The sequence below is a fragment of the Anabrus simplex genome, chromosome 13, assembly GCF_040414725.1.
Source record: "Anabrus simplex isolate iqAnaSimp1 chromosome 13, ASM4041472v1, whole genome shotgun sequence".
Taxonomy (NCBI): domain Eukaryota; kingdom Metazoa; phylum Arthropoda; class Insecta; order Orthoptera; family Tettigoniidae; genus Anabrus; species Anabrus simplex.
Window position 1 is genome coordinate 85580801 of NC_090277.1, and position 23798 is coordinate 85604598.

Genomic DNA, 23798 nt, shown 5'->3' on the forward strand with positions numbered 1-23798 from the left:
ATCTAACAACGAATTGTATCAGAGAACAGAAGAAGTGGTTGAAATGATGAGAAAAGGAAGATAACAGTTCTATGGACACTTGTTGAGGATGGACACTACCAGACTAACGAAGAGAATGCTTGAATTCATCAGAAAGAGGAAATCAGAGCTGTAATGATTTCGAGAAGTGAGGTTGGACTTGACGAAGATGGGGGTTTCGGAAGATTACATCATGGACACAAATCGATTTAGACAATTCGTCAAAATTTTCCGTGTTTTGCAGGAGACTGGGAAAACGCTAGTGAGAAAACGGAGGTCCTGTACAAAAGAGCAGAAGAAGAAAGTAGGAGAAAGTAGGAGAATGGATGAAAATGTAGGCTACTGGCAGAGAGTGAAGACAGGGGAGTCTAAATATAATACAAAGATTGTCAAACCTTGTCCGTAGATGGCCGAAAAAAAGTCATACATCTTCATTATAGACTGTTATGCATTTTATGCCTTCAGTCTGCAAGCCTCTGTGAACGCACTAAACGTCACTACAATAGTTTATTTGTGACTAATTCTGTTCTGGGTTCCTGTAGTCACATCCTAGTTCGTGAACCATGGGCAACGGCTGAATGGCCTAGTAAGTGATCCTGACAGTCGGGATACCAGTTGCTATGGAATGGGAGTGGGCATCTGGGACATATCCTGAATCATGGTCCTACTTGTAGTCAGGCGGCTAGGACCATACAATCCACCGGTGGTTCCTAACCCGTGTGGGCTATGTGTAAGTAGGACAGCATCTTGCTTCACAGAATGTACCTATCTCAGAACGTTTTAAGCAAGCTTCGGAGCTATGGGAATAACGGAGTCCCACTTCCACCTGACAGGCGAGGAACTCCTTGCAACCTTTGCAGGGAAAAAAAGAACCAGCAATAATAAGAAAAGGAATCAGCAATCCAGAAAGGAGTGAGGTAAAGTTGCAGTTTGAACCTCCTCCCTTTCATTGTTTATATAGAACAGGCAGTAAAGGAAATCAAAGGGGAATTTGGGAAGGGAATCACAATCCAAGGAGAGAAAATCATAGCCTTGAGATTTGCCGATGATATTGTTATTTTATGTGAGAATGCAGAATATCTGGAGAGATTGCTGAATGATATGGACAAAGTCTTGAGTAAGGAGTGCAAGATGAACATAAATAAGTCCAAAACAAAAATAATGGAGTACAGTTGAACGAAGTCAGGAAAAAGGAAGTAGATGAATATTGTTACCTGGGTAGTAGAGCAGCTAACGATAGCAGAAGTAGGGAGGACATAGAATGCAGACTATCACAAGCAAGGAAGAGACTTTTAAAAAAATTCTCAGTTCGAACATTGATATAGGAATTAGAAAGATGTTTTGAAAACTTTCATCTGGAGTGTGGCATTGTATGGAAGTGAAACATGTACGATAACTAGCTCAGAAAGAAAGAGAATAGAAGCTTTTGAAATGTGGTGTTACAGAAGAATGCTGAAAGTGAGATGGACAGATCGAATCACGGATGAAAAGATACCGAATGGAACTGGTGAGAGGAGATCGATTTGGCTAAATTTGCTCAGAAGAAGATATAAAGTGATAGGACACATTAAGACACCCATGACTTGTACAGTTGGTTTTTGAGGGAAATTTACTTGGTAAGAACGGTAGGGGTAGACCAAGGTATGAATATTACAGACAGATTAGAGCAGATGTAGGATGCACCAGTTACGTAGAAAAGGTTAGCACTTTATAGGGTGGCATGGAGAGCTGCATCAAACCAGTCTATGGACTGATGACTCAAACAACAACAACTTTACTGTAAGGCATTTATGACAGTACATGAGGTTTTTTTGTTATCACTACATTCATTATGTAACTAATAACTTTGTAAGAAGTGTAATGAATTGTGGAATGTTATTTTTTAACTGTTATTTATAAACGGTTTTTGCAACTGAATTGAAATGTAATTGAGAAAATGCTACTAGAGGAATAGACAATTATGTTTATGTTCCGTATATAAGGAGAAGGCATATGACATTGTACCGAGGGGAAAGATGTTCACCATACTGGGGTACTGTGAGATTAAGGGTGGATTATTAAAATCAAAGGCATTTATGGTGTCAATTGGAGTGCAATGAGAATTGACAGTAGAATTAGTTCCTCATTCAAGGTTCTTACTGGGGTTAGACAAGGCTCTTTGTGTTCGTAGTTTACAAGGATCATCTGCTGAAAGGTTGGGAGGGATTCAGTTAGGTTAAAACATTGTAAGCAGTCTGGCCTATGCTGACGACCTGGCCTTAATGGCAGATTGTGCCGAAAGCCTGCAGTCTAATATCTTGGAACTTGTAAATAGGTGCAATGAGTATGGCATGAAAATTAGCATTTCCAAACTAAATTGATGTCAGTAAGTAAGAAACCCAACAGAATTGAACGTCAAATTAGGGATACAAAGCTGGAACAGGTAGATAATTTCAAGTATTCAGGATATGTGTTTAGCCAGGTTGGTAATATACCTAGATGCAGTGAGCTCGCAGTTGCGATCAACAGTTTTCTATATGAAGGAAGTCAGATCCCGAATGAAACTATCTTTACATCGGTCTGTAACAGCATTACGGGAGTGAAGGCTGGGTGGATTCACGATATCTTATTCATAAGATAGAAGTAATAGACATGAAAGTAGCGAGAATGATTGCTGGTACAAACAGAAGTTGGGAACAATGGCAGGAGGGTACTCGGAATGAGGAGATATAGGACTAGTTAGGGATGAACTCGATGGATGAAGCTGTACACATAAACTGGCTTCGGTGGTGGAGTCATGTGAGGCGAATGGAGGATGATAGGTTACCTAGGAAAATATTGGAGTCTGTTGTGAACGGTAAGAGAAGTAGAGGGAGACCAATATGACGATGGTTAGACTCGCTTTATAATTATTTAAAGACAAGAGATACCGAACTAAAGGAGCCCACAGAATTAGTTACAAGCGGAGGATTGTGGAGGCGGTTAGTACATTCACAGAGGCTTGCAGACTGAACACTGAAAGGCATAAAAGTCTATAGAGAAGATGTATGTACGCTTTTTAAGTCATGCTGAGTGACTCAGACGGTAAAGGCGCTGGTCTTCTGACACCAGTTTGGCAGGTTTGATCCTGGCTCAGTGGAGTGGTATTTGAAGGTGCACAAATAGGCTACGTCAGCGTCGTGTCGGTAGATTTACTGGCACGTAAAAATAACTCCTGTGGGTTAGATTCCGGCACCTCGGCGTCTCCGAAAACATTATAAGGAGTAGTTAGTAAGACGTAAAGCCAATAACATTCTTTATTATTCTATTTTTTAACTGAAATACAAGTTACGGTTACATGAGAATAACATTTGCAGTTATCCCTAACTTACAAAGCGTATTTCAGGAGGGGTACAGTATTTATAGCTCGGGAACCTTTCGTCATATTCTGTAGCAGAAAAGAGAAAGTTCTGTGCCAAGAATACTGCGGAATCCTCCAGGGTCCTTGAAGAAGACAGTCACAGCAGGTGGGGTTAATGGTTCCTGGAAATGTCACTAGACTCAGTCTGAAAAACAATGTCTAGCTTGCTATAATTATCATCCATGGCTAAATGGTTAGCGTGCTGGCCTTTGGTCGACGGGGTCTCTGGTTCGATTACCGGCTGGGCTGGGGATTTTAACCTTCGTGGGTTAATTCCGATGGCTTGGGGGCTGGGTCTGTGTGCCGTCTTCATCATTAGAATTCATCATAAGTACGTCCCCTTCCTCATAAACGCGCAGGTCGCCTAAATGGCGTCGACTAGAAAGACTTGAATCAGGCCTCTTCGGAGGCCACACATTATTATTATTATTATTATTATTATTATTATTATTATTATTATTATTATTACAGAACTGAAAATGATTCGGTAAGGTTTTAGCAGTTACGCTTAAACTGTTCCGTTTTCATCAGATTACTTACGCAAATAGTACCCTAATATGGTTCCGCTTCCGCGTTAGACAGTTTTCCGTTTTAAAGTATTTTATTTCTTCTTTCGTAATCCATTTACCCTCCAGAGTCGTTTTTACCTCGGACTCAGTCAGGAATCCTGCCTCTACCTCCTCAAGAGCAGTGCCCTCCGTGAGACTTCGGGTCGGGGATAAAACTGGGGAGGAGAACCAGTACCTCGCCCAGGTGGCCTCACCTGCTATGCTGAGCAGGGCTGATGGGAAGATTGGAAGGGATAGACAACGAAGAAGGAAGGAAGCGGCTGTGGCCTTAAGTTAGGTACCATCCCGGCATTTGCCTGGAGGAGAAGTGGTAAACCACGGAAAACCACTTCGAGGATGGCTGAGGTGGGAATCGAACCCCCCTCTACTCAGTTGACCTCCCGAGGCTGAGTGGACCCCGTTCCAGCTTTCGTACCACTTGTCAAATTTCGTGGCAGAGCCGGGAATCGAACCCGTGCCTCCGGGGATGGCAGCCAATCACACTAACCACCACACCACAGAGGCGAACAAAGTAGTGTTTAAGATAGGAAATTTCTCCATTTTTATAGGTTTTCGGTATATAGGAGGCAAGAGTAATAGACTGATATAACTTTAGAACAATATCCTTAAACCCATAGGTAAATAATACAAGTATCGATCTCGAATTATTCTTACTATTATTATTATTATTATTATTATTATTATTATTATTATTATTATTATTATTATTATTATTTTACGATTATTATTATTATTATTATTATTATTATTATTATTATTATTATTATTATTATTATTATTATTATTATTATTATTATTATTATGGCTTGTGGCTTTACCTCGCACCGGCACAGATAGGTCTTCTAGCGGCGACGGGATAGGAAAGGCCTAGGAGTTGGAAGGAAGCGGCCGTGGCCTTAATTAAGGTCCAGCCCCAGCATTTGCCTGGTGTGAAAATGGAAAACCACGGAAAACATCTTCAGGGCTGCCGACGATGGGACTCGAACCCACTATCTCCCGGATGCAAGCTCACAGCCGCGCGCTCGTTACCGCGCGGCCAACTCGCCCGGTATGATTATTATTATGACTTGTAAAGTTTGGCTATGAAGCGTTTACATCCATTTAGTATTAGTATCATTATTATTATTATTATTATTATTATTATTATTATTATTATTATTATTATTATTATTTACGTAGTCGGATGATCGCAATGTTTGTGAGGTTATGTCATGAAACATGTACTGTATACAGACATTTATATGAGTTCAGTTGAAGTAATAACCTGTATATAATTTATTATTACCTGTGTATATGATGTGAAATCTCCTACAGTATTGTGAAACACACTGTAACATCCAGAATGACGTATCTTTGACACTAGATGATGGTAAAGTTTAGCAATTTCGTCAGTTGTGTCGAAAGTTGAAGGGCTAAAGGGCCCATTTCGAAAATCACTTCCGGTTTAACATCGCTTGTTTTCTCTTTGATTGCGATCGTAGCCAAATTAACTTATGTACATCATTCTTTCTGTAATGTGTTCCTTGATTCAATGCCCTCAGGCGCTTTTTCACTTTTTGTAAAAATGTTCACACCGTATGTAGTTATAATAAGGGCTTAAGTGAAACTGTGCATTGACTCACATTAGCGCTCCTACTGGTAGGAAAAAGAAGGCAAACTTCTGATCTAATCGACCGGATAACGATGATTAAGAAAAGGATTATGTCCGCCTCTGTGGTGTAGTGGTTAGCTCCCACCGGCTCTGCCACGAAATTTGAAAAGTGGTACGGGGGCTGGAACGGGGTCCACTCACCCTCGGGAGGTCAACTGAGTAGAGGTGGGTTCGATTCTCACCTCAGCCATCCTGGAAGTAATTTTCCGTGGTTTCCCACTTCTCCCCCAGGCAAATGCCGGGATGGTACCTAACTTAAGGCCACAGCCGCTTCCTTCCCTCTTCCTTGTCTATCCCTTCCAAACTTCCCATCTCCTCGCAAGGCCCCTGTTCAGCTTAGCAGGTGAGGCCGCCTGGGCGAGGTACTGGTTATCCTCCCCAGTTGTACCCCCCGACCCAAAGTCTCACGCTCCAGGACACTGGCCATGAGGCGGTAGAGGTGGTATCCCTCGCTGAGTCCGAGGGAAAAAACAAGGTTAAACGCATTAAGACAAATAAGAAGAAGAAGAAGAAGAAGAAGAAGAAGAAGAAGAAGAAGAAGAAGAAAAAAAGGAGTGTAAATTTTAGGAATACATAGGGAATATATTCTTATAATTTGTTATATTTTAGGTCATATCCTTAGGATGTTTTCAATAGTGAGTTGGTTGCCTGAAGGGCTAGAACTGTGTATTATTATTATTATTATTATTATTATTATTATTATTATTATTATTATTATTATTACAATTTTCTTTACGCCACACCGACACAGATAGGTCTTATGGTGACTATTAAATGCAGATGAGTGGTGATTGATGAGAAAGAATGATTCTGTTACGGAAGGGGTGAACATTTAGAAGGGGCATTGATACTAATTTTTATTCCCTCCTGCCTAGGACCTAGGTTAACAGTTTTCTTTTAAGCACAAGTAGATTACGGTTTCCATGGAGACGCACTGCACCGATGATGTCCCCTCTCATTGTCAAACAGGGAGCCGACTGCTGCTCTTCCAAAGTTGAGTCAATGCAATGGGTCAGTGCGCCTGCGCGAGCCCCAGAGCACGCGGCGGCTCGGAGCTGTGCCGACGAGGGTTCAATAGCAACTTAGCAAGCAGTCGTGTTAAGTTGGGTTAGGGGAGAGGGTTGCTGCTTCACTCGTTTGCCCTCAGTGTAACATGCTGGCTAGCACGTGGTAAGGCATTCTGCAGTCGCGATGGTGTTATTCAAGTGCAAAACGTTCTTACAAATTCTCATTTTCGCTGTTCTTACGATAACAGTAAAAACAGACAACAATGTGACTAACAAAGTGTATAAGAGCGTGTTCAGTGTTAAAGAACTGCTGGAGAAGAAATTTCCTCATCGAGTTAGTAATGACGTAGACATGGATCCATGCAAAGGAGGTAAGCGGTTACACTCTATTCTCTTTGACCCTTTTAAAGCATTGTTACGCATGCTTAGTAGGTAAAAACAAATGACGACGAAACAATTGAATACGTGGGAATTTGCATTCATTTGTTGTTGTTTTTTTTCAAAATTAATGTTATTTGCTTTTTGATTTGTTTTAAATTCATGGAACCTAGATTTCAAGCTCACCTGGAAATCATTTAACAAATGAAGTGCAAAGTCGTATAAACAAAGATTCAAAACGGTGCAGCATCAGAAGAAAATGCAGATAGCCATTCTGATGTTTGGAGGAAGTAGATGAAACCCTCGTCTGCCTCTGTGGTGTAGTGGTTAGTGTGATTAGCTGCCACCCCCGGAGGCCCGGGTTCGATTCCCCGCTCTGCCATGAAATTTGAAAAGTGGTACGAGGGCTGGAACCGGGTCCACTCAACCTCGGGATTCAACTGAGTAGAGGTGGGTTCGATTCCCACCTCAGCCATCCTGGAAATGGTTTTCCGTGGTTTCTCACTTCTCCAGGCAAATGCCGGAATGGTACCTTAATTAAGGCCACGCCCGCTTCCTTTCCTCTTCCTTGTCTATCCTTTCCAATCTTCCCATACCCCCCACAAGGTCTCTGTTCAGCATAGCAGGTGAGGCCGCCTGGGCGAGGTACTGGTCATTCTCCCCAGTTGTATCCTCGACCCAATGTCTCACGCTCCAAGACACTGTCCTTGAGGTGGTAGAGGTGAGATCCCTCGCTGAGTCCGAGGGAAAAACCAACCCTGGAGGGTAAACAGATTAAGAAAGAAAGAAAGAAAGAAAGAAAGAAAGAAAGAAAGAAAGAAAGAAAGAAAGAAAGAAAGAATGATGAAACCCTCAAATAATCCCGAAGTATTTGAAGGTGATTACTAATTTGTAAATTATGTAACATTACATAAGACTGAATGGAGATATAATTTTATACAAATTTGCTATACAGGTTTGAGTACGAAATCTTACTTTCATTTCTTTCTTAATCTGTTTACTCTCGAGGATTGGTTATTCCCTCGGACTCAGCGAGGGATCCTACCTCTACCGCCTCAAGGGCAGTGTCCTGGAGCGTGAGACATTGGGTCTGAGGATACAACTGGGGAGGATGACTGGTATCTCGCCCAGGTGGCCTCACCTGCTATGCTGAACAGGGGCCTTGGCGGGGGATGGGAAGATTGGAAGGGATAGACAAGGAACAGGGAAGGAAGTGGCCGTGGCCTTATGTTAGGTACCATCCCGGCATTTTCCTGGAGGAGAAGTGGGAAACCACGGAAAACTACTTCCAGGATGGCTGAGGTGGGAATCGAACCCACATCTACTCAGTTGACCTCCCGAGGCTGAGTGGACCTCGTACCACTTTTCAAATTTAGTGGCAGAGCCGGAAATCGAACCCGGGCCTCCGGGGTGGCAGCTAATCATACTAACCACTACACCACAGAGGCGGACTTGAGTGCGAAATCTGCTATCATATTTCTAACTGGTCCGGAGAATTCTTTCGAAGGCCATCGGAGGTCTGAGTTCAGAAGACGGGTGACTTAGTATCTCCCCATTCTATCGTCCTCGGTGTAGAGTTCTGAATCCAAGGCAAATTCTCTAGCGTGATAGTTGTTTTATTATCAATATTAATTAGTTATAAATGTTGCCACTGTAGTTTTTTTCAGTTCAGCTTCCCGGTCTGTTGGCGGGGGGAGGATTGGAGAGGTGGTTTTCGATTCCCGACTGCACTAGGAATTTGAAATCGGATGTTATATCAAGAGCGGGATTTTCATGACTTCATAAACAAACCCATTCTTATTAATAATAATAATAATAATAATAATAATAATAAATTTAGAAACGAAAACCTACAACCTGTTTTCCAATCAGTGACTGGGTCAGGGATGAAATGAATGTAGCTCCATCCTGCGGCGAGGATAGGAATTATGCCGGCTGCCGAAGCCTATCGCACTCCCCTGGGGCAATGATTAATGACTGACAGATGGAATGAAGTGATATTGAAGAGCGTTGCTGGAATGAAATATGACAGGGAAAATCGGAGTACTCGGAGAAAAACCTGCCCCACCTCCGCTTTACCCAGCACAAATCTCACATAGAGTGACCGGGATTTGAACCACGGAACCAAGTGGTGAGAGACCGACGCGCTGTGGTCTGAGGCACGGAGGCTCTAATAATAATAATAATAATAATAATAATAATGTCCGCCTCTGTGGTGTTGTGGTTAGTGGGATTAGCTGCCAACCCCGGAGGCCCGGGTTCGATTTCCGGCTCTGCCACTAAATTTGAAAAGTGGTACGAGGTCCACTCAGCCTCGGGAGGTCAACTGAGTAGAGGTGGGTTCGACTCCCACCTCAGCCATCCTTGAAGTGGTTTTCCGTGGTTTCCCACTTCTTCTCCAGGCAAATACCGGGATAGTAACTAACTTAAGGCCACGGCCGTTTCCTTCCCTCTTCCTTGTCTATCCCTTCTAATCTTCCCATCGCCCCGCAAGGCCCCTGTTCAGCATAGCAGGTGAGGCCACCTGGGCGAGGTATTGGTCATCCTCCCCAGTTGTATCCCCGACCCAGTGTCTGAAGCTTCAGGACACTGCCCTTGAGGTGGTAGAGGTAGAATCCCTCGCTGAGCCCGAAGGAACAACCGACCCTGGAGGATAAACATATAAAGGAGAAGAAGAAGAAAACTATAATGATTGTGTAAAACGATCAGAGCTACGAACAACACTATCTTACGTTTTGACAAGAAGTGTTTATAAGGACTGCTCGCGGTAGCTAAGGTGGCTAAATCACGCATTGCTGTTGTTACATCAGCCAAGCTGTCTGTTAGTAGGTTCGATTCACTGATTGGTTGTCCTACTCGTTGGTTGAATGGTCAGCGTACTGGCCTTCGTTTCAGAGGGCCTCGGGTTCGATTCCCGGCCGGGTCGGGATTTTTAACCTTAATTGGTTAATTCCGGTGGCTCGGAGGTTGGGTGTGTGTGTGGCGTATTCAGCATTACAAATTATCCTAGGTGGGGTCCCCATCTTCACAGACATGCAGGTCGCCTAATAAGCCGGCTACGAGAAAAAGACCCGTACTAGGCCACTTCGGAGGCCATACGCCATTATTATTACTGACTAGTACACTTTTTTTTTGTCAACGCCGTTTTCAGTGACTGTAATATGGCCGGATACCATTCTGTTCCAAAGATTGCATATTTATTTTGTCCTAAAAAGGACCGATTTTATTCGATGTAACGTAGCCATGTTGGTCTACGACATGATGATCTGTAGGTAGGAAGTAGGGTACCCTGCAGATTCAGTGAAACAAGTGTTCGAAGTTTTGACCACCTTGGTGTAAAGACATTCTTGAAAGTTGTAACATGTTAGGTGTAACAACTTCGCATCCTCGGTGATCAGTTGCCGAAGGTGACAGGATTCTTAGATCGGTGATCTGGCGGGCCAGTGTACGGGTCCTCCCCTTCCTATCCATTTATTTCGATATGAAGCATGATGTTCGTTCAGGACGACTACAGATCCGTGAGGGGAGGAGGAAGCCACCTGCTCCAGCAACTGTGGGATTTAATTTTGAAGAAAATGGAGGTAGCGTGCTCCTATTAGACGTCCTTCGAGAAATACAGTCCGATGAGATAGTCACCCAAGATCCCACACCAGACATTTAATCCCAACTGCCCTTGAAATGGGCCCTGTCTTGCCCAGTGGGGATTCTCCGCGCTCCGATAGTGCATGTTGCATATTCACGATGCCATTGTTGTGAAATCGTGATTCGTCTGAAAACAGGACTTTTGACAAAAACGCCTCATTATTGGTCACACTGCGTAATATCCATTGACAAAATGTTACTCTAGCATCGAAATCACGCCAGTGGAGCTGCCGGTGTAACTACAGACGATCTTTCTTTCTTTCTTAATCTTTTTACCCTCGAGGGTTGGTTTCTCCCTCGGATTCAGCGAGGGATTCCACCTCTACCATCTCAAATGCAGTGTCCTGGAGCGTGAGTTCTTGGGTCGGGAGATGAAACTGTGAAGGAGGACCAGTACCTCTCCCAGGCAGCCTCACCTGCTATACTGAACAGGGGCCTTGTAGGGGATGGGAATATTAGAAGCGATAGACAAGGAAGAGGGAAGGAAGCGGCCGTGGCCTTAAGTTAGGTGCCATCCCGGCATTTGCCTGGAGAAGTGGGAAACCACGAAAAACCACTTCGAGGATGGTTGAGGTGGGAATCGAACCCCCCTGTACTCAGTTGACCTCCCGAGGCTGAATAGACCCCGTTCCAACCCTCGTACCACTTTCCCAATTTTGTGGCAGAGCTGGGAATCGAACCCGGGCCCTCGGGGGTGGCACATAATCACGCTAACCACTCTATTCCAGAGTCAGACAATTGCAGATGATGCCAAGTCTTCCCAGCCCGAACTTTGCAACATTTTTGTAACGCTACTCTTTTGTCGGAAATTACCGAGAACAAATCGAGCTGCATTTCTTTGGATTTTTTGCCATTCTTGAATCAAGTAATCCTGGCGAGGGTCACATACACCGGAAGCATACTCGATTTGGGGTCTTACCAGAGACTTATAAGCCCTCTCCTTTACATCCTTATTACAACCCATAAATACCCCCATAACCATGTGCAGAGATCTGTACCCTCTATTTACAATCATATCTATGTGATTACTCCAATAAAAATCTTTCTTTACATTAACACCTATGTACTTACAATAATCCCCTAAAGGAATTCCCAACCTTTCCGTATTTTTATGATACCCTCGTTGAACTTCGATGGACCAGATCTCTGATTGTTCCTCTTTTGATTGGTGTTAATAAGATTGTACAGTAGACGATGCTAATATTATTTACTCCTAAAAAAACTGACTCCGACATCATACATCCTTGTTGACTCACCTGTGATGAGAGTTGCCTAGTTCACGGCGATACGCCAAATTGATCTCAGAGTGCGTTGCATAGCAAGTACATTACCAGATCTCAATGTCTCCTCATATTGTATACACACAACTAACGACACCCTCAACATATGATGTCTCTTGACTCTTCATGAGACTGGAGGCTGGTTTGATTCTTAAATAACACTGGTGAAGGTTATGCGTGTTATAATGAGCCGTAAAGTCGTGTTCTTTATGTTAACCTCTAACTGGCAAAAAAAAAAAAAAAAAAAAAAAAAAAAAAAAAAAAAAAAAAAAAAAAACAACAACAAAAAAACAAAAAAAAAACAAACAAAAAAACCCTGAGTGTTTGTAAACAAATATTCGACCAAAGATGATGTATTTTGCCTACGGGCTGGGAGTAATGTCTCACTGTGTCACGTGTTGTGTTATTTAATTGTGAAAGTTTCCATGTGTTTTGCGAATAAAAATATACATGCCCTGGGAATATTATACATGTGCATTGAAAATTACACTGTAGTTGTACCAGGAATATTCGAAAGGTTAAACAAGAAACGTATATAAACGTGCTGATGTGGAGCTACGGGTTACCAGGACAGGCCACAGCTGCTGTCATCAACATTATCATCATCATCTTAGCGTGTTCCTGCAAGTGCATCTTTGAACACCACTTCGTTCGAACAAAAGGATCTTCACCCGTATACGCCAGCGATCTACAAATCCTTACTCAATTTCTGTCTTGACCATTCACGTGGTCGTTGCTCTTTTATTTCTAGGTGGCAAGTGTTTTGGTCTAATATGGAGGGTACCGTCCTCAGGATATGTCCAAAACGACGAAGCGAGCTTTCTCTCATTTTGACACAAATAGTTCCTTGCGTCACGATATTAGCGGTGCAAAATGTGTGACACCGGACGCGTTGGCCGTGCGGTTAGAGGCGCGCGGCTGCGAGCTTGCATCCGGGAGATAGTGGGTTCGAATCCCACTCTCGGCAGCCCTGAAGATGGTTTTCCATGGTTTCCCATTTTCACAGCAGTCAAATGCTGGGGATGTACCTTAATTAAGGCCACGGCAGCTTCTTTCCAACTGCTAGGCCTCTCCCATCCCATCGTCGCCATAAGACCTATCTGTGTCGGTGCGACGTAAAGCCACTAGTAAAACAATGTGTGACGCAATGTTACCAAGCAACCGTGCAAGCTGTGATGTGAAATATTGATGGATGACTATGGCTGAGAGACATTATCAAAGAGGAGCTTTAGAGTAGAAATTATCGATGTGATCTTGCAGGCTGTGATGTGAAGTACTGATGGATGACCATGACTGAGGGACATATTATCAAAGAAGGCCATTAGTTAAAATACAGATGGTCGATGTGATCTTGCAGGCTGTGATGTGAAGTACTGATGTGTTGTCATGACTGAGAGGCATAGAGAAGACATCACCTCATCGTACTGCATAGATGTAAATATTTCATTCGTGTTAGTTACATAGACCCTGAGTCAGATCCCCGATTCGATGCACTGGACCCTTCACTTTTAGACTTCGAATTCCATAGAGATATTTCTCGAAAACGATTCGTTAGATGCAAATACACTAATTTAATAATAATAATAATAATAATAATAATAATAATAATAATAATAATAATAATATGGCCTCAGCTACCCTGTGCAGACATTTGAACTTGACGCCATCTCGCTGTCTGCTCGTCAATTTCGACATTCTGTTTTACTCTAGGTCCACTAGATAGCAGACCGAGTAAACCGAACTCTCTCGGGCGTCTATGGCTGAGATTTAATGGATTTTATCGGGTAAACACGAAATGTCACCAGAGCTCTTTTACATGCCGACATCATACAACTTGGAGTGTTGAATGGACTTTTGACCTCCCTTAAAAAATCCGACTACCTCAGCCGGGTTTGAACCCGCTATCATGGGATCCGGAGGACGACACTCTAACACTGATCCATAGAGGAAGCTAATTAATCTATTAATTTGAGTTTGAGTTTCATTTTTTGAAAGACATATTTATGATCATTTGGTTTTTCCAAATGGAAATTCGACACAAGTTTTTCTGTGATTAATGGCACACTAAATATTGCTTCCGAATGTTGTGATTGGTTTTATGGTCACAAGGAGAGCCTGATATCCAGTATCCATCTTGTGTTGCTGCCATATAGTCGATGCCACACAGTGCAACAGGGCGGATGATAGACCTGTAGATCATCGATTTGAGCCGGACTGGTATTAATCTGTCACAGAGTCCACCGCTGAATTCCCGCGAGAGTCCCAAACTCTTGCTCTCACGTCGCCACGAATGCTAATATCACTTTGGACATGAAAATGTCCACTGTTATTGCATCTTCGATTTTTGAGGTTGATTTATGCAAAAAAATAAAGAAATTCATGCCGGAGGGTTTGTGCTACTGGTCCTTGAAATTTGACATCTTGCATTGCATACCAGTTGATAATTCGGTCTAGAGGCCACCAGGACATGACGAAGTTCCAGGTGCGACTGTACCTAATATTATACATTTTATCTTATTCTGTCTTTTCCTTTTATCCTTGATCTTTTTAAAATGTAAACCTACGGTACTCAACAACGGGTTCATGGAAAGAAATAATTTAAGACTCTTTTAGTGTTTGGGTAGAAGGACTGCATTGAAGAGAATTAGCAATCTTTCCTGAAACAGGGACTTTAAGATCAATCATCGTCTCCGTTTAATTCGGTGTTATTTATTTTCTGTCTTTTTTTACGGTGACACGACTTGGGCCCTAACAGAGAACATCACCAAAAACCTTCGATCTTTTGAGATGTGGTGCTACCCAGAGCTAGAGGTCATGCACAACATAAAAAAATAAGAAACTTGAGTGCTTTGACCATATAATTCGATGAGAAATAACGTTACTTTCTTTACGTCCCACTAACTACTTTTACGGTTTTCGGAGACGCCGAGGTGCCGGAATGTAGTCCCGCGGGATTTCTTTTACGTGCCAGTAAACCTACCTTCACTAGGCTGACGTATTTGAGCACCTTCAAATACGACCGGACTGAGCCAGGATCGAACCTGCCAAGTTGGGGCCAGAAGGCCAGCGCATCAACCGTCTGAGCCACTCAGCCCGGCATACCATTCGAAATGATAAATATAGACTCCTTTCAACTATTTCAAGCAGCATTTTTTCTGGACACTGAATTTGGTGTTTCAATTTATTTTTAATAAGTAAATCTACGAAACACTCAGAACACTGCGTCTGTTACATTAGTGTTGGCCTACCGCCAAGCTTTTCTTTTCTCTTTGATTTTTTGTCTGTGTCCACACAGACTTGAAAATGAAAATCCACAGCCTGTTTCCAGTCATTCGACAGGGTCAGGAATGGAATGAATGAAGCCCCCATCTAGCGGCAAGGATAGAAACTGTGCCGGCTGCCGAAACCTGTCGCACTCCTCTGGGGCAACGATTAATGACTGACAGACTAAATCAAATGATATTTGGGAGTGTTGGTGGAATCAAATATGACAGGAAAAGCCTGAGTACCCGGAGAAAAACCTGTCCCGCCTCCGCTTTGTCCAGCACAAATCTCACATGGAGTGACCGCGATTTGAACCACGGAATCCAGTGGAGAGAGGCTTCCACACAGACTTATTATTTGGAAATTTAGAGATTTTCAGGGGACAGTCTTGGAGATATAAATCCATATTTCGGTCATTTTGGCTGGAAGAATTCGAAAGGATTAAGTTTCTTTCTTTTCACGAAGTTATTCCGTTAGCATCAAAATATTTTTCACTCTAATAAGGCTTTGTTTTCCAGTCTGCACACAGCAGAAACTACTCTTAACGAAAATTCCAATTTTACATATAAAATCGCATTTTTCTCCCACAATTTTTTGCTCAATGTAACAATATTTGTATGGTAGATGTATCGCAGTTATATTAGGAAACCTATGTGTGGAATTTTTCATTGTAGGATGTTTCAGGCAAGAGGAATCTTTAAATCCCAAATTTGGTACACAAAAAAGACACACATTTACACACAGTATATCTCAGAATAAACTATTATTTCCAGAAAATTTAATACATAGTGTTTTCTGAAGAAGTATCATCTACTTAGTTCCAAATTTTCATTAACATTGAAATTAAAATTCACGAAAAATGGAACTGAAATTTTCAAATCAATTCAAAAATGTTTATAGACTTTCCATTTAGCGTCTGAGGCAAAATTGCAATTTCTATAAAGTATAAGGTCATTTCCTAAAGGAGGAAAACTTCATCCAGCCCTTTACTAGGTGGTAGTGTCCACAGAATAAGAAAATTAGTTGAGCGGGTATCGCTAGAAATGCGGGCAATCCGTTGGCCAATCTCTTTGTGAAAAAAAAAAAATTGAGGCCATCACTGCCCCAGGTGCCACTGGATTCAATGCCATGCGGTACGAAGAAGAATTTGACCAATAAATCACTTATTTTCTTTTTTAACATTTTCCGTATTCGCGCCTGCACCTCCAGCGCTCATTGATGAAAGGAGAAATTGGATTGGGGGAATGTGTCGGCACATGTAATATCCCACAGGAGAGATCTACCCCTTTTCCATGGCACAAGTATCATTCCATCTGCCCTTTTGCTGTCTGAACGGGCTGTCGTTTAGAAGGAACTTGTGCTGAAACCAGAGCCCGCAAGATGACATCATTTATAGTGGAGTGATGGATGTGTCTACCTTTAATTTCCATGGAGGCCATGCCGATCAACGTAGGCACCACAAGCTGAGCAGACGGCTGTACCCAAACGTAAATACACAGTGGTAAGGAAACTGTCGATGGAAAGGTGGAGACCAAGAGAAGGCGAAGATAATACTTGGAGCCGTGCACCAGATTCGGCACAAGAAGGAGCGAGGAACCGGGCTGAAGACTGCTACTTGACTGGCGCAGAAGCGAGTGGAGATGGCTGATAAGAGGAGCTTGGATAATTCTTTGCCAGTACCAGGGGAAACCTACTATTATTATTGTTACGAGGTTTCCGTGGCTCACCGTGGGGTAAGAAGCGTTAGGAGTGAACGGGTGGACAAGGAATAGACTGGAGCGTAACTATACACAACAAACCTTGAAATTTTCTTTCTTTCCTTTTTTTATTGGTAAATAGAAAATTTGAAAGATCAATAACAATTTGAGAACGTGAGCTCCATCAACAATGACTTAAAGTCCAAAAAATCAGGAACAAAACTTGAGAGAATTACAGATACTAATGTACACAGAAAAGAGTGAATTGCTCTTGGCAGGTACCAAATTTACAAGAGCCCGATTTGCTCATATCCTTCACAGAACAGGGGAGTCTGCGGTCCAACTATATCGTAGTCCGGCCTCGCAGAGGCACCAGTGTCCAGTTGCGCTCTTATAACCTATCGGTTGTCCTTAATTAAAGTATTTACACAAGGTAGTCCCGAGGAGGGCTTGTCTATTACTCAACAGTGTATAACTTTCTGGTCCTCAAGGGAACTTCACACCAGAAACAATTACCACGGGCATGCGAGCCCATACTAAACGGCCTTAATGGAAAAAAGGAAAGGTTGGTTGTAACCGGCCATAAACAAAAGGCTAGGAGGCGAAGCACCTGCACTCCTAGAAACATTTGAAGCTCTAAGTGGGCTTCTGCCCCAATCATACAGAGGCTAAGCCTATTCTACACCGGAGTGACTAAATGAAAAACATTAAATATCAAAAGCATCTTAAGAATTTTAGAGGTTTAGAGCATTTAGTCATACCATACCAAGTTGAATGGGAATCAACAGAGGGTAATCACTCTTTGTTCACTTGCATTACACATTTCGGAGTAGGGAATAGAACAGAGTCCTCAGAATGACCGAAAATTCTACATTTAAACTACCAGATTTAGAAATTTACATGAAATAAAAGAGGTTCAAACCTTCCCCTCCAGCTATCTGCAGGGGCTATCACATGTTTATGGAAATTATGCTATTACCTTGGGTTGCTGGGCCTCCATTAAGACACGCCGCACTCAACTGGAGCAATGAAGACGAAGACGAAGACAATATCGACCTAAAGCGCTCAGCTTTTATAATATTTTTTGAGGGATATGTTCCAGAACTCTTTACTGATAGGCTGGATTCCTGTACCCACACCCGATTTTAATTGGCTAGAGAAAATATGTACAAAATTTTGATAGGTTGATTGATATTGGAGAAGGAACCAGTGTTGACAACTTTGATACATGAACAAAAAAACTAAGGTTAGGCAATAGTAAAAATCAATTTTTCCTTAAGAATTAATTATCGTTGATCCCGTCAGAGGGGGCACTTAGACCGATGGTAGAGACATCTAACAGTTGAAAACCAAATTCTCTTCTACTACACCAGTTTAAGGCAGATTACCTAGATGACCTTGTAGAAGACGCGCAGTGTAACTGGCCGGAGAAGGTGTACTCCGGTGCAATTCTTCTTCTTATATTACTATTAATTATTATTTAAAAGTTGCTTCACGTCGCACCGACAAAGATAGGTCTTATGGCGACGATGGGATAGGAAATGCATAGGAATGCAAAGGAAGCGGCCGTGGCCTTAATTAAGGTGTAGCACCAGAATTTTCCTGGTGTGAAAATGGTAAACTACGGAAAACCATCTTCACGGTTGCCGACAGTGGGGTTGTAACCCACTATCTCCCGAATGCAACCTCACAGCTGCGCCTCCCTAGTCGCGCGGCCAATTCACTTGTTATTATTATTATTATTATTATTATTATTATTATTATTATTATTATTATTGTTATTATTATTCCCACTTCAACTAGAGATCCCTGTTTATTCACGTTGGAATGTAGAAGAGAACAACCATGCATATAACAAGCTCTGTCAAGTCTCTCGGAACACTCCAGCAAACTGCGGAGCCAATGTACTTGCCGATAACCTCCCCAGTGAGGGTTCAACACAGAGCATAGGCGATAAACACGAAGCGCTATTTCATGGTGTGATGTAGCCGACGATATTCTGCTGACTTCACGTTCAATTAGCAAGGTTTCCCTCATGCGTTCATGTTTAACATAATATGATTTGTTGTAGCTGATTGTTTTTGTGGGACCAAGACCCGGGTACTTAGCGCGTGTCTCCTGAACAGTGAGGAACGAAATCACCTCCGGACTAGTCATTGGAGAAGAAGTTAATGGCTTCCACTGTTTGTAATCTCGGTGTTAAGTGGGTTAAATAAATAAATAAATAAATAAATAAATAAATAAATAAACAAATAAATAAATCGTAACGATAGTAAGTCTGCACATTTATATTTTGGTAAAATTTTTGTACAGTTATCCGTTTCAGGTCTAATAATGACCATCTGCAAATATCTTAGCCTTGGTGTCTGTCGGTTTGTCTGTTTCTGCCCTAGTTCTTATAACTGCAATACTACTGAATATATTTATACCAAACTTAATATTTAGAAACCGCCTGTCTTTGGACAGGTGTTTATAGGGAAGTCGAAACAGTAATTTTACACTCCGTCCCCAAATAAATACATGGAAAACCTTAATGGAAATAAAATTCTAACACTTTCTTCTCGTGTGCGCCTTTCGAAACGAGGAGATATCATTAACGGACGGTTTTGCAGTCCAGGTGCCAGCGGACTTCGCCAAAAAGCGGGTGAAATTTGTAATCTACTAATTCAGGATTGTCTTATCAGGTGCATGTCATGTCAAAAAGTATCACTTGGAGTTAGCGTTTATAGCAGGGCCTCTCAAACGCCCAAAATCTCACGCATGCAAATCGAGGCGCAAGAGCTCCGTGCACTGTGCATCGGTCGGGCTCGGCTTGTCTCGGACCAACGCTTCGTCTCTGGGCTACTCGGTTAAGCTCGGCTAAGCTCGGCTCTACTCGGCACAACTCAGCTCGGATTTGGAGCGCTACGGGGCAAGTGTGGAAGAGGGAGACAGGCGGAGCGAGCGAGACAGGCGTGAGGAAAGAGAGAGTAAGCGCTATTGCTCCAAATCGAGGAGTGGAAGGTCTGCACTCTAGTCAAGCAAGCGAAGTCGTCTTTTGCACCGTGCACAGTGCATGCACCGTGAGAGGCCCTGGCTTATAGTAATATCACTTCTAATTATATTCTCTAAATTAGGTCTATCAAAAGACTGTATATAAAAGAGTTTAAAATATGTTATTTCCGTTTTTGTATGCTTAGGACGTATAATAACGAAGAAGCTTACGAAAACTTAGACTTTCCGTGCAAGTCCCGTGGAACACTTCAATTGATTCAGTCGTTCCCGAGACTCGGCCTCAGAATGAACTTCGAAAGAGAGGGAACCCGGAAAACGCTCTCCTGAAGAACAGTCCTTTGTCGTTGTCCCGAGTTCGACTGTCACCCCGAGGACATTACCTAGTACAGTGGGGGTTTTCTGCTGCCTTAACCTCATAAACTACTGCAGGAAGCTTTCGTAGAAGTGACGGCCCCTCCCCGCCTGCTTGCAATGCGACACCGAAAGCACTTTCCTTGATCGGGAAAGGCTTCTCGTGTTGCCAGTGGATGTACAACATATAGACTTCATTAGATTTTTCATTTCGTTCAGAAATCTTGAATAATCGATCAAAACATAAGAGAAAAATATATCTGTATATGCACTTACGTTCAAAATATGCATTTGCATATGCGCATATGCATTTTTTTAAAATCCGGGCCCTCGTTTTAATATAACTAAATTAAATAATGCAAGAATCATTTTAAGTTATTATCAGAAAAATAAATAAGTTACTCACCCGTACTCTGGCCACTCTGCGGTGCTTCTTCTCCTCTTTCTCGTCCACTCTTCCTGTAGATGTAGTTATTCATCAGGCGTAGAACTTGTGTGCCAATTTTGAAGTCGAGCAGGATGTAGAATTTGTTTCCTATATGTGGGTCGGTGATTTCTTTTCGGAAGATGCAGTCAAGCGTGAGTATTGAGCTCAATAACGGGGGAGAGATTACGTAATTCGAACCGAAAATGAATGCGGCCAAGTACCTCACGAGTGATATTATTGATAAAACGTCACGCAGTGAGATGAGGAGAGTTTTTCGGCACAAATATACTATGTACCATTAATCATTATTATTCACTGGAAGAAATTTTGGGAGATTTTTTTGTTTACTCGGGTTTTCTGCTGAGTTACAAACAAATCTGGAGATCTCCTGAAATTTCGGAAGAGCTGGCAACGATGGTGCCAAGCGTTGAAGGATTGGTTTCTTCGATCGTCCTCGGTATTTTCCCCCCGCGATTTTTCCTTCCAGCAGATTGGTAATGTTACGGAGTTATCCGTGGAATGCAGAGGTGAAAGAAGGTGCGGGCTGGAATGAATCTAACTACAAGTCCGAAACATGAATTAAAATTTCAATAAAGGTTATATTTTCAATAGACAACAAGATTTAACAAATTTTCACTAGGTGAAATAACAATAAAAAATCAGGTACAAACGAAAGCACAAGTTAAGGGATCTTTACAAATTCTGGGCTTCGAGCCCCAAGTTTATAGTTCCTGAGCCCTCCGACCCGCTCTCAATCTTTCAAGCCTATTAAAGGCAATACAGTGCTTTACAATCACTGGCCATCGAGGCACAACTTACAAGAATTAAACAGGGGTATCTCGTACCCAGCCTACAGGGCCTTAAAAGGAAAATAACAGGTTAATTAAATGGCCCAAAATACCAATATGAATGGAGGCGTAGCTTGCGCTCCTACATGAAACCTTATAAAACCTGACCGCTGACACAGGGGCTATTCCCAAACTAGGCAGGTGACTCGTATAAGAAAATTTTAATACATTAGGAGTAGAAAATCGGTTGTGAAAACGTAGTCACCTAAACTCAAAATGAAGGGGAACTCGAGAGGGTAAAGCACTCTCTATCCCCGATTTACAATTAAAGTAATAAGAAACTTTTACATAAGCCGGCACTAAGTTACATTTTTAGAAGGTAGGTAAGAAAGACGCCATTGGCTGAAAATTAATGACAGAAATTTACGATTGGCCAATTTCAAAACTGGCGGAAAGAAAGATTAATATTGACAACCCACAAATGAAATAACAACATTTAGTAAAGAACAAACTTATGAATACAAAATATCTTCAAGAAAAGTTCCTTCACTTCGCACCAGGGTGCATGATCATAGTTTTTGGTAGAGACATCTGTGAGAGAATGTCCACACTTCTTGATAATTAGTAAACAAAAACAATTCGAAATTAACACAGTGACATCTTCTGATAAACGGTTGAATTAATTCAGTTTTAAAGTTCAGAGTTTCAGCTGTAGAGGAGTACTTAAAGGCGGAAAATTCAAATGTGCGGCGTATAGGTGTACCAACTGGTACAGGCAAGAAAGGTATTATGTCGCAAGATGTGGCCAGTGTATTTATCTCTTCTTCTTCTTTTTCTTCTACAAACGCCCCCAGTCGCCGCGCCATCCACAGCTACTCTGTCTTTAGAATAAAGACGACATTCTCTCATAGTCGTGTCGTGTCCAGGTCTCAAACGAGATTCCTATAGACAGACTGTGGAGGCCGCAGAGACGAGTATCAATTGACGTAGCTCAGCTGGGCGGCAGTGATAACTTTATAAGTTCTTCGAAAGTGTCACAAGCTGTGGTGAAGTCCATAGACAACAAATATAATATGAACTCGTTAGCAGTTGCTACAAGAACTATAGCTCACCAAAATCGTCATATCTACATTTCCTGGATTCCCGGACATACTGGATCCATTGTAAATGAGAGAGCTGATCAACTAGCAAAAGCTGCTGCTCAATCAAATCTGGAAGTCATGTATGACAAATCAAAGAATACATCTTGAATCAATGGAACCTCCTTTGGACCTCTGCTTCAAATGGATCCGTTACTAAAAGAACATATTTTCCCACAGTTTAAAACCGACTTAAATGCAAACTTTCGCTGTCAAAATTTGGAAATTTCAGATCATATTTTGAACGTTTTAAAATTATTTTGACAGGTAACTATTCCTAACTTTGTGGGTCTACTCAAACAGCTGATCATTTAATATTTTATTGTCCTGTGTTTACATGAGCAAAATTTGATTTGGACTCTCATTTGAACTGCTGCAATACTCAGCTTTCACAACCACTATACCATATTTTCATACAGATATGCTGTTCAAACATATTTCCTAATTTTCATTCATCGCATCTTTCGTAAACTGGTTCTGTAAATTACCATCATTATGTTTAACTTATAATTGTATGTTTCAACTATAACCCTAAAATATTTCGTAAAATAGGGTTCATTTATAATGGATATTAATAATAATAATAATAATAATAATAATAATAATAATAATAATAATTTCTTTGAAAACATGTAAGGAAAGATGAGGTATACAATTGATAGGAAATCTGCAGTTGATTGATTGATTGATCGATCGATTGATTGATTGTTGATTGATTTATTGATTGATCGATTGATTGATTGAATGCTGCGGAGAGGTTAGGAAATGAAGCCAGGCGTTTTGCACGCAATCTAGTGATCAGAAATTGTACACCTCCACATCATTTACCCTGCCCGCTAACATTCCTATGGCGAAAAGTTTTCCCACCACTGGGATTCTAACCGGCTAACCACGGAGTTAGACCATATAGACTTGTGGCCACCAGACGGGCATGATATTCAAATGCTGGAGGTAATATTTGAGCCGCGCTGTGGAACATTTTAAACTAGAGAGTTTTGGCGATCGCGTTAGTATGCATCCAGTTGCCGGCTTTGTGTAATATCGCGCGCGCGCGCTGATATCCAATTGAAGCTAAGCCCCCTGTAACAAGGAGCGCGAGCAGTGATACAACTTAACGTAATATGTAATTAAGATTGTGGTTCGTGTAGTAACCGCTGGACAGCGCCAGCTGTTGTGTAACGAACTTATAATAGCTCGTGCGACTCCTCTTGCTT

General features: G+C 41.9%; 1 protein-coding gene across 1 annotated transcript in view; it reads left to right on the forward strand.

Moving 5' to 3' along the window:
• The first annotated feature begins 6654 nt into the window (after window positions 1-6654).
• Window positions 6655-23798, forward strand: part of LOC136884952 (protein tolkin) — a 193513-nt gene continuing 176369 nt past the window's right edge. Inside the window, exon 1 of the mRNA XM_067157293.2 lies at window positions 6655-6995. Coding sequence (XP_067013394.2) covers window positions 6809-6995 — 187 coding nt within the window. The 5' untranslated portion in view covers window positions 6655-6808. The remainder of the gene's footprint in view (window positions 6996-23798) is intronic.